The following is a 12,500-nucleotide window of genomic DNA, read 5'->3' as shown; positions in this document are numbered from 1 at the left end:
CCGAGATAAGGAGGTATAGATGAATCCCAGCATATGTGCTGTTTACATGAATTAGCTTCTTGTGCAGAAATAGTTTGCCCCGCTATTGAGAACCATGGAGGTGTAATAAGTCTAGTGAGCTCTAAGGATGGCGGTGTCGGACAGTCAGTTCAATCTCATTTGGCAGAGTTGGGTGTAAGGAGCACCATGGCCTCCAGGGGCCACTAGTGGGTCTTTTAGACTCTTATTATCTCTGCCAGGCCGTGAAGGCCGGGCGTACAGATTACAGTATGTTTCCTGCGAGTGTGTGCGTACGACGTCCGGCGCTAATCTTGCAAACTGCTGGACTGAACACACAGTATCAATGTTTCCCACACATGGTTGTGGTATACTGGCCTGCTTTAACTCTTGAACCGTAGATCATACAATCTATACATCCCAGAATTACTTGGTTCACACACAATTCACCATATACGCCACGTTGTGTTTTTTGCCTAAATCGATTTTCCATCAATTTGCTTGATTTTCTTCACAACACACTTTTTGCTACTACTACTGTGGATTTTGTCCAAAACTCGCATCGCCTAGATACCGTATTCCATACGGGTTGGATACAATAGGCTTCCTATTGCAGGATGCGGCTTATTTAGCTACAAATGTGTTTATTTAGCATAAAATGCCCAATATCATGACCACAATGGAAATAAGCCCCTAGGGGCTTCTTTTGTTCTCCTTTTAGCTTAGATTTTTTTTTTACTGTTTTCAGACAGTTCATAAAGTTTCAAATTAAACAATCAAAATGTTTTAAAATATATTTTAAACCAATATTTATCAAATTGGGTACACGTGATCTTGGGAGTCATATGACAATTAGCATGACACAGCTTTTTGGATAATTCTATTCTGCTTGCCTGCAATTTGCTCCCGAAATGTGTGAAAAGGCCATATTCATGGCGGAATTATAACATGGTCAAACTTGCAAGACAACACAAGGGCTGTAGATGCTTGTACTCGTGGAGCGAGAGCGACAGAAAAAGAAAAGTTGGAAAAGTGCCCTGAACGTCTCAGCAGGTCGTTGGCTCGCCGCCCGCCTACAGAGCCTCTCGGCACACCGAATGCTCTCTGTACTGTCTGAAACAATCCAACCCCCCCCCCCCCCCAACACGCACGCACAGTCGTACACACACATGCACGTGTGTGCGCGCGCCCTACACCCACTGAGCATCACTGCAGGTGGGGTAATGACCTCATTACGAAGCCCACAGCATGTCCCTCTTAACCTGTTCGACCCCTTAACACAGTGCCTTGGGGCGCTGTATTCACACCCACTTACCTCCCTCCAGCTCCCCCTTTCACTGATCTCTCCTCTCCTCACTCTCCCTCGCTCCTCTTTTCCATGCCTCATTTCCGAGCACCTTCCCCCCCTCCGCCCCCCCCCCCCCCCGCCCCTGGTCTCCTCTTCTCACCCTGCCTGCCCTGGCACTTCTTCCACCACCACAACTCTTTATCCTCGACCCGCGTTGAAGAGCAACAAGAGTACAACAGTGCAACAATGATTCGGCTCTCTTAATAAAGGCCTTCTTATTTAATCTGAACTTAGCTTATCCTGACCCTGCCTACTCTTTTGAAATGTTCGTTCGTTCGCCGTCCGTTCGTTCGTTTATTCATTCATTCATGTATTCATTCATTAATTCATTCATTCAACCTTTATTTAAACCATGGGATCACAATGACAGATGAGGCCACTTAGGCCTGAGGCCAATTCTCAAAACGCCTTATAAGCCTGACCTACGTTTTCGGGGAAAATAATCTTTTCTAAATACTGTACATGTACTATGCAAAAATGTGTTCCCGGCCTGAAGGGTAAAAGCACAAAAATGTGTTCCCGTCCATGCAATAATGATAAAAAATCAAGCTGTGAAATTGGCTGACTGGCAAGTGTTTTCCTGTTTGTTCCAGGTACCTAGGGCACAAAAGCAGATGTTTGTCTTAGAGTGGAGTTAATTTTAGGAGCGGGGAACACCATACTGGTCCTGGGAGCATGATTGATTGGTGCCAGTTATAAACAACAGGGAGGATTAATAAAGTGGTAGTTTATTAAGCTACTGTACGTAACACGTCACGTTAACAAGCACAAGCATACCTCCTGCATGTTACTTCAGACAACCCCCTCTTTGCCGACAAATTCACATTTTTATTCAGCCCAGGCACTAATCTAGTCTCCAAAGTCAGAAGTGTTGATTATATATCAGCGCCAAATAAGAGGTTATTGGAGGTCTTCGTTTAATATGAGGAGAGAGAAGGAAGAGATAACTCCTACGACAGGCAGTTCTAATTACATGACATCTCTTTTATCACAGTGCAACCATCTGTCGGTTTCACCTCTCCTTTGTGTAGGCAACCCTCTGTCCAGCCACAGCCAGAGACAAAATGTGTTTAATTAAGCCTGAGCTATTAATATATCGTCCTAAAAAAGTTGGAACCTGGTTCCAACTCTGCAGCGTCGTCCAGATTCCTGCAATTATGATTTGTTTTTAGTTTATACAACTCTTAAGTGTACCAAGTTTCATGCGTTTATGAAAAAGTGAAGAAAAGAAATCACGTATCATTATTGTGGATTCAGACATTCGGGTGGCCCTCCTCATCAAAAAGTACATTATGAGACTTCGGTGTGCTTTGAAGTACAAAGTACAAACTGTCTCTCCAGATGCCACATTTCTGATCCAGCATGAACACTGGAAGAACAAGCTTTTTCGGAGGACACCCACCCACAGTGTCCTCTTCCTGTACTAAGAAATCCAAAGTGTCGCCGCAGAATTGAAAAGTTAATGTGTCCGTGGTCACCAAGTCGTCCCGTGACAAAACGATCTGTACCGCTAACCATTCGTGATGGGGCCGAGCCTGCCCACTGCCCAGTAAATACCCTCCATAAATCACCCCGGCCCCCCCACCTCCTCCCCTGGCCGGCCCACCCACCCTTCGCTCCACTGGGGCTGGAACTGCCTCTCATCGCTGCCTGGAGACCCAAATTACCCCCCTGATTGATTAAGCTCCAAAGCATAAACCCAGACGGCCGACAACCACAAGCTGACTCGCTCTTCTGGCTTTCATAGCCCCCCCCACCACCCCCATACACACACACACACACACACACACACACACACACACACACACACACACACACACACACACACACACACACACACACACACACACACACACACCTCCGTCTTGATCCCTCCTTTCCTCACTCCCTTCCTTGCTCACTCCTCTTCTGGGGTGTCGCACCAAATTCTGGGCCCTGGGTACAAGGATTCACTCACATTTTGAACTATTTGAACTATTGAAAAATAGCAGATATACAAGCTCACAGCGCGGCACCGAGTGCTGCGCTGCGAGCTTGTAGAGCTTGAGGAGCTTGTAGATCTGCTACAATTTTGAAAAATCGTGAAAATGTGTGCAAGTCTTTGAATATTTCAAATCCTTCTAGGGTTTTTTGAAAAACCTACTTGTATGTTTCTATGTCTGTGGTGCTCAAACTTTTTCATCTGAAGGACCCAAAGAATTATATTATATTATATTATTATTAGTATTTAGCCACGGACCCCCATCTCAAAACACTTAGTTCCAGGGACCCCCCAGAAGCAACATTTGAGTTACAAATGTTCGCTTAAAAATACATACAGTACATTCAAAGCACACATGCACACATTTTAACGACTTTTCAAAAATAGCAGATCTACAAGCTCGCAGCGCGGCACTCGGTGCCGCGCTGTGAGCTTGTATATCTGCTATTTTTCAATAGCTAAAGTACAAAATAATTAAGGCCCCCACCACCTTGGGCCTTAGTAACTCAGTCCCACTTTCTACCCCCCCTTGTGACGCCCCTGCTCACTCCTCTTCCCATTTCTGCAGGCTATTTAAGTGGCCTGCAAAGCACGGCAGTGTGCTGCAGACACGTTCCATCTTGGCCGGCTGCAAGTGGCAGCGGGCATTCAGGCCCTGCGTCGTTCCGTGCGCAAACCCTCGTCAGCGTTGCTGTTCTTTGACAGCCCGGCTGGTCTTTTCTGCAGATTTTCCAAATACATGATTGCCTTGCACATTTTATTTCCTCCTATACACTGTATGCACACAATGCCTGATTGTCCCCCTTTGTTAGGGGAAGATGGTGTTCACTAATCCAGTGTTTTGCATTCAAATCTCCCTCCAAATGCTGGAGACGTGCGCACGCACGCAAGCACGCGCGCACGCACGCACGCACGCACACGCACACACACACACACACACACACACACACACACACACACACACACACACACACACACACACACACACACACACACACACGTCACACACACACACGTCACACACTCACACACACACACACACACGTGCCACTCAACTAGTGTGTGCACCTGTCCACACTGTAGTAGTAGTCCTTCAAATTAAGTACACGCACGTGCACAGTGCACACAGACGTTTTCCACCTTTCTCCATTGTAGGAACACACACACACACACACACACACACACACACACACACACACACACACACACACACGCACACGCACACGCGCACACACACACACACACACACGTGTATACTAACATGGCCTCCGCCTCTTTGTGTGTTGTCACCCCAGGGTTCCCGGCGACGGCGTACGGACCGGTGGCGGCAGCGGCGGTAGCGGCGGCACGTGGCTCAGGTAGGGGGGCCCGTGGAAGAGGGAGCGGCTACATGGTGTATGGGCAGAACGCAGGGGCAGGTAAACGCTCTGTCGGTATTCTGTGTGGCCTGACGCTCTCTCTCTCCAACGCTGTTTCACACTCCTCTACTAGCCCCACTCACTCCTCCTCCTCAGCCTTAAAGCCTCATTACTCTAAGGTGAGGTGAGTAGCATCTCACCTTTAGGTGAGTATAGCTACTCACCTTTTTAGGTGATATTAAGTGGAGGCCATCATACTTCACTGGGCCTCCGTTCTGTGAAACCAGGGGGACCGCCCACCCAACTTCTAGACCAATCAGTGAAGGGGGTGATGTCGGACAGTAAAAGCAGAGAGATGTGTCAGGGGAGCGGTGAGTGGCTTAATGTTGTAGTTTTTGGACTTTAGAAAACTACACCACGGTGAGTTGCTACTCACCTCACCTTGGAGTATGAATGAGGCTTTAACTCACCTTCCCCCCCACTGAACACACACACACACACACACACACACACACACACACACACGCACACACACGCGCACACACACACGCACACACACAATCTCTGCAAAGTGACAAAAGAAAGGGGGATGCGAGAGTTTCCCTTTTTTCTTCTCACTTGGCTACAGAAAATAGGCGTGGCTAGCAAGCAAGGGTCGTCAATATGTTGTGGCAAAGATTCGTCCGTGGCATGTTTTAGTTTATTTTTTTTATTTTTTACACACCATTATAATGTTATTATTTTGATCATAAGACCCAATTACTGAATGTCAAGTCTCCAGGTTTTCCTAAGAATGTATATATGACACTTATTTACAACGACGCTATGACACATTAAGCGTCCGACTAGTACTGGTGGTTCTCAAATGTTTTATTTGCCAGGACCGCCTTAACTCTGAGAGTGTACAAATGGAACCAATAGGACCGGTACGGGTCCATTTGGTTCCATTTGAACACTCTCAGACTTACAGACCTGTTATGGTCATTCAGGGCTATCTTTTTTTTTATATGTTTCTGTTAATATTATTGCCCGCCCATTTTGTATGTCCGTGGCAAAATCTTCATTTTGACAAAAATCTCCGCCACAAGCCAGCATGGCGATGACCCCTGCTAGCAAGGCGTCCGTAGATAGCGTTTGTGTGAAGAGCTATTGTACCTGCCAGCTCTGCAGTATACAGATGGATGTAGATGGATCCCAGCTGAACCCCTAGCTGACAAACAGAGACAGGTGAACCCTTTAGAGCCTCCAGGTTAAAGGTTTTCCTTTCACTGTTCTGAACACACAATCGAGTACTTGGCTATATCAGCGTTGTGGTGCTGTGACAAGTGACAAGTCTAGCCACAATGTACTGCTATATTTATGTAGGTTTTTTTTTTTAAACAAATATTTATGTAGGTTTAACTGCTTAAAACCTATATTATACTTAGTTGACTAGAGCAGTGGTTCTCATAGTGGATTCCAGGTTCCTTTAGGGGGGTCTAAATGGACCCATACAAGTCTGTAACTCTGACAGTGTACAAATGGGAACCAAATGGACCCTAACAGGTCCATTTGGTTCCATTTGTACACTGTCAGAGTTAAGGGAAGACGTTGAATTTTAAAAGTTTGAGAAACACTGGACTAGAGTTCCCCAGTGCTCTATACTAGAAACACTCCTTTTTACCCTCTATATCAAATCTCTTCACCGAAAATAGACAATGTTCATTCACCCCCAGAATAGGGATGCTAGGGTTCAAGTGGTCAATATTGTTATCAAACGATGCAACCCTTAGGATTTTGACCTGTTCATCTGAAAACCGAACCCTCAGTGCGGGCAAAGAGCACATTCCTGAATCCCGCTCAAATTGGCTTCCACTTCCTCTGTTTTTCTCTGGTTGGCTCCATTGATTCAGCTGCCCGATAGCTTAATCAATCACGCGGACTCTGTCCTGCCGCCACCGCAGCAATACATAGCTAAACTAACGCCGGGAGAAAAACAGGCAGCGAAGCCTCAATTGACGGACGGCATTTTGGCTGGGAGGGGAAGAGATGATGGCCAGGTCTAATTGGCTGTCAGAGAGCCTTGGCCCCTAGGAGGTAGAGGAACGCCGGCGCACACCATGACAGCTGGGGTGGGTGGCTCGAACGGGCCCAGCGCTCGCGAGCGCGTGCGAGGCAGCACCGACGTGATTACGTAATTGTGTGACATTTAAGCGCTGACTGGTCGCGCCGTAGCCTCGGTACCTGCTGCAGATGAAATGTGGCTCAGGTGTGCTCAGTATATAGATACCAGTGGTGGAAAGTAACTAAGTACATTTACTTAAGTACTGTACTTTAAGTACAATTTTCTACTTATGCCCTATATGCATTTTGGCCATTTGAAAATAGACGATCTTGAGCTTGTAGATCTCATATTTTTATACATTTGAAAACACAAGCTTCTTTTACTCTATCCCTTGTTTTTTGGGCATGTTAGTGACTCCATGTTGAACGGTTTCATTAGGGCTCCAGCAGGGCATGGATTAATGCAGTAGTAGATCATGCATATTGCATATACAGTAACATCGTGTAACACTAGATCATGATTAGGATTAAAACCCACATTAATGTGGGCCATTTCATTGCTGGGGAACATAAATTAACTGCAGTGTATGGGAGAAACATACTGTACTGTAGTGCGTGCAGACACCGTAGAGCAAGCAGGGTGTAAATCATAACAGGCTTTATTCATGTAAGATAGTAAAGATACCATAAAGGAAATGGTAACATTGATATAGGAGTGCAACAGTTTACTCACACTTTTGGCAGTAATTGAAAAAAGTTATACAATTCTTGATAATTGTAGCCCTACATTGCTATGAAACTTTTCAAAGAGTTTTTTTTTTCTTTTTTTCCTGGGCTCTGTTTGCCACCACTGAGCAGATGCCAACCAGGCAACCATTAGCCGCCAGTTGGCATTTAAATGTGACCTTTTGCCTTGGCTTCCAACCACTGTAGTGCTGTGGTGCCAACTGCTGGACAGAGTTAGAATGAAGTAATAATACTCTCCACGCAATTCATCATTACAATGTATATTGGTGGTGTAAGTGAAACAGGAAGTGATGAAACACAAATACAAAACATAAATAACGAGCCGACACAATTTTAACTGGACCACTGTAAAACTGATTAACCCATTTGTAGCCAATCTCGAGAATACTTGTGAAAAATACTCGAGTACTCGGAGTGCCGATCCCGAGTATACTCGAGCTATATACTGTATATACAGTAAAGCTGGCAATCTTACCGTACGGTCCGTTGGACTCGATTGGACTCGCCGATTCATCATCATCGCGGATCCACGTGCACAAAATAGTAATCCCTTAACATGGTAGCCGACGGTCTATCTCATCTTTAATGTCCAAAAAACACTTTTGAAGCCAAGGATGGCATTAGATTCTCGCTATTATACCGGTAACACAAGCTGAAAGACAACGATCGGCCATTACTCCAACCGCATGGGATGATGACCACTTCCGGTGAATGACGCCATGACGTCAAACAGGAAATGTTTGCGCAATCGACTTCTGGCCTTCAAAATAAGAGACTGGCCGCGGACGGAGCAGGCGAAAGGCGCGCTGGACATTTAACCCGTTCATGTCTGGAGCACTAAATGGGTTAATTGATCTTTGTGGCATTCTCTCTCCTGGATAAAATTGGTATCCAGAACAGAAAATGTATTTTCTATTTACTATGAGCTGGAGAGAGCGCTGGTATTGATCAAACACTCTAGCAGGGATTACTATCAGAATTAGTATTCATCAGAATAACAGTTTTTATATATAAAAAACACACAAAAAACACATATTAACACCTTTAATCACTGTAAATTGCGTTGGAAGGAACCCTAGTCAACAAACAACAGCGTAAATGGTCAAGTAAATAGAGGGTAAAGACAACTATTAAGTGCTACTAAATGAACTAAAACACCAGGCAAACCTGGAATCTGTTTATACAACATACTGTCTAAGTAACATTCTTAACATTTTGTGGTCAAGCAAACAGTAAAATATCTAAATAACATGACTGAGAACAAGTAATCAACATACATCTGCATAGTATAAGTAGCATAATATCTCATGTTCTCTAGGGATGCATATATATGAGATTTTTCACCAGGCGGGAGGAAAAGAACAACAATCTAAGCCTGTGTGAAGGCATACAATTAGAGAATATGAGCATATTGTGGTGGATTACAGGGGATCAGCACTGTAAATAAGGTGAAGTTACTTTACCCAAGCAGTCTGAGTCTGAGTATAGATGTCTGCTGGCATTTCCGCTGTGGATTTATCATGCCTTTAAGCTTAACGCTCTCACAGTCGATTAGAGGACTTGGACGCCTTGTATTTATTTTACCCTTTAAGGATGTCATCATTTTTCTTCTTTTCTTCTTCAGTTTCTGTATACAAACCGAATCGAAGCTCTTACCGTTAGTCAACATTCTGTTTACGCCAAACGCTGCCATCATTTCACATTCAAAGCCTTAATAGATGAGAAATGCAGGACTATAGTGTGACTCGCGAAATGCACACATGTAAACCCAGTGGCATTTTAACATAATTTCCATTTTTAAAAGTGTGAATCGGTGATGTAACACCGGTGCTAACTTTGTTTTGCCTGATGCTCATCTTTTAACGTCTCATACATTTATTAACATAATATCTCTGTGACAATCACCCTTGTTGCATTGTGGTCCCCTGTGCTTGTGCTGCACTGTGCATTCCTCGGGATTAGAAAAGCTGTTGACACAAATTAGGCACAGACCTGCCTGCAATGTCATGCCCCCTCTTCCTTGTCATCATTTTGCCATGCGGCTCAGCGAAGCAGAAATACCTTAAAAGGGGAACTAAACCCCAGGCAACTTTAGTGGCAATGTTTTTTGTTTTGCTGCCACGTAAAGGTTGAATAATCTGAAGCGGTGTTTCTCAAATGGGTGCACGCAAGAGAAAGTGTCGAATGGAAAGAAATTATTTTACTATTATGTTTAATGCTAAAACATTGACAATGTTGTGTGAACCTTCTGATTTGTTTTATTTTTGATTTATTTACACATTATTTGAACATATTGACATCAAAACAAATGTCACTTTATTCAAAGGTGGGTTGTTACTCATTCATTTCACAAAAGGATTTCACACGACCTGATGAAGATCCACAACAGGATCGAAACGTGGTCAGCCGAATAAAGACGTTCTTTTGTACCTTCCTCGGTGCACGCCCGCGCTCTATCCTTTTGTGAACTGAAGCCTCTTTAGCCCAGCACCCACCAGTCGATGTGCGTCACCTAAGTTCCCTTTCAAGTTATGACTCATTCATAACGTCACAATACAGTATGCTAGCTAATGGTTTTCACTGGCAGTTTTCTAAGTATATTCTTCTACGGTAGTCAGGTAATGGGCGTACTTTGATTCAAAAGTAAGGGAACTAGGAACTACTGAAGCCAAAATTGTTTGAGAACCACTGATCTAAAGGGCTCGGCTGACCATACTGTGATGCACACAGTAACACATGCAGCAACACATGGCAGCTACTTAAATGAATAATGTGGGGGTTAGATTTAATGTAGATGCGCCAATATTCAGATTGACTACTGGGCATTTTTTATGATCACATTTGCATACCCAAATCCAACACACCTAATAGGTGTGTTGGATCTGGGTATGCAAATGTGATCATACCAAATGGATGAGTTATAACCTTCGGATGGCTGCAAGCTCACAAAATTGGCCTATAAATTGTTTAGAAATGTACCGTTTTGTAAAATGGACTGGAGCAGCCTTTTTCAGATCCTGTCCCTGGACTGGTTGTGATCCCCGGTGTATTGTTTGATGGTCCTTAGGCTGCTTAAGTACCATACACACCTCAGCTCTTCACTCAGGTACCATCTGTTCTCCCGCGTTAACTTGAACGCGAGAGATCTCTGGAGGGTCCAGTCTTGCAGCTTGCCAGTCCCCAGGACAAAAAAAAAAGAAACACGATTTTGTCAATCCCAAGAGGGCTGGGATTGTGATGGCCCATGAGGGACAGAGTGTAGAGACGTTCCAATGCAAACGGCAATGGCATTCTCTGAGAAATCTCTCTTAAAGCCCTCTGTTATCAGACTGTGGTTGGATGCTATTGGCCTTTAGATCTGTGGAGCGTGATAGAAATCTTTAAAGCCCCTGCTCTCATCACAGCCTTAGCTATACGGCCCTCGCCTACAGGGGAACAAGGCAGCCATCTCCCTGTCTCTCTCTCTCTCCAATTGGCCTATTGACTATGTAGGAGGGCTTCCACCCCCCCTTACAATGGAAAAAAATGTGGATATAAAGGGATTTTTTTAAAAGCAACACAGAGGAGACGGCCACCATCGGCGCCGAAGGGAAAGCCACATTGAAGTTGTTCACCACTTTGTCGTTGCACCAGGGGCTCCCTCCCTCCCCCACATTGTACAAATTGTGCCTAGGGCATTATGGTTTGGATTAAAGACTTGTCCTGTTCACCTGATGAGATCAGTTCCTACTGTAGCCCGTCTATTGAATAACTGGCTGTGCCTAGCATGAAAGTGGAGAGGACAGCCAGACATACTGTACTGTATGTGCACAAAGGCTTTGATTTCACCTCATTACGTGTATTATGATTTTGCTTTGCCTTTAGGCTCTTTCTTTTTTTTGCTTCTTCACAGATTTCACCTTGTGTCTTCATTTTAAGTCAGGAGTTTTATACAATTTTTGCTCCGAAGACATCTGGCAACATGAATGTGGAAAAGGCAGGTTTAACAGATCACAGACAACTAAATTTGACCGATTTGTTGTAACTGTCAGGTGTGCTCTGAGGAGAACATATCGGGAAATAGAAGGACTATTTCTTCCAGTTTGGAACCAATAGCCATTGACTGGCTGTCCTTCTAAATCATTCCATTCTCCCCCTGGTTAGAATAACCTCCTCTCGTGTCTAATCCGATGCAGGTCCTCCATCTCAGGGTCCAGAGTGGATCTGAGCTAACATGCCACTCCAGGTAGCAGCGTTGAGAACCGCACCATGATTTTCATGGCATTTTTCTCTTTGCTCTCTCGTTGGCATTTACCGTCTGGATTGCGAGTCGCTGGCACAGTAGTGATTATTTGGAATAATACCGCATTCTTTCCGATGATGAGCCACGAGCTGGATGGCAGTAAAAGAGATTGATGAACCTGTACAGTGGCGGGGCGGCGGGAAACAGCATGCGCCCTCTTTGCTGCTGATTTCCGTCACAAAGGCAGCTGCCGAGGCTTGTCCAGAGGAGGTGGCGGGAGCGGCTGATTGGCTGCGACGGGGCGGTTCACGCCCGGCGGGAGAGATGATGATTGTGATTGTGATAGACTGACTGAACTGTGTTCCAGTGCAGCCGGAATGTTCTCCCGGACATCGGCTCGTACATGATGCTGCTCGCCTTGTGGCGCAGAGCTTCCTTTGCCACAAACAGACTTGTATTTTTCTTTTACCACTTAAACCCTATATCGTCGTTGTCGGGTGGAATCCTTGTATGTCCAAAACAGTTTGTATTTATCATTTTAAAAATGATTTAAACTAGTGAAAACAGCCGATCTACAAACACACTACAAGCACACAACTACAAGCACACAGCTACTATTGGGTGCTTGTAGTTTTGACTACCTATGTGCGACGACCTTGTATGATGAAGCAGGGCTTTTCTTTGCGAAACAACATACAAATTTGAAACTTGGAGATACAAGGTTTCTGCATGCCCGACAGTGACGCTGGGGTCCACGTGGTTAAAAGGTACTGTACATAGATCTCAGATGGGCCAAAGGATTTT

At 44.8% G+C, this 12,500-nt stretch overlaps 1 protein-coding gene across 15 annotated transcripts in view; it reads left to right on the top strand.

The window, feature by feature from the left end:
* Positions 1 to 12,500, top strand: part of LOC308289316 (RNA-binding protein Musashi homolog 2) — a 421,115-nt gene that overhangs the window by 377,692 nt on the left and 30,923 nt on the right. For 6 of the 15 annotated variants that reach the window (XM_080730980.1, XM_080730981.1, XM_080730990.1 and 3 more), the window contains exon 11: positions 4,622 to 4,684. In XM_080730980.1, coding sequence (XP_080587106.1) covers positions 4,622 to 4,684 — 63 coding nt within the window. Of the gene's footprint in view, positions 1 to 4,612; positions 4,745 to 12,500 lie in introns of all 15 variants that reach the window. The other 9 variants (XM_080730985.1, XM_080730987.1, XM_080730983.1 and 6 more) reach the window with 3 other exon arrangements.

The sequence above is a fragment of the Nannobrachium achirus genome, assembly GCF_963921795.1.
Source record: "Nannobrachium achirus genome assembly, chromosome: 8".
Lineage (NCBI taxonomy): Eukaryota > Metazoa > Chordata > Actinopteri > Myctophiformes > Myctophidae > Nannobrachium > Nannobrachium achirus.
The sequence above is the reverse complement of the archived record's forward strand: the minus strand, read 5'-3'. Positions and strand labels throughout refer to the sequence as shown.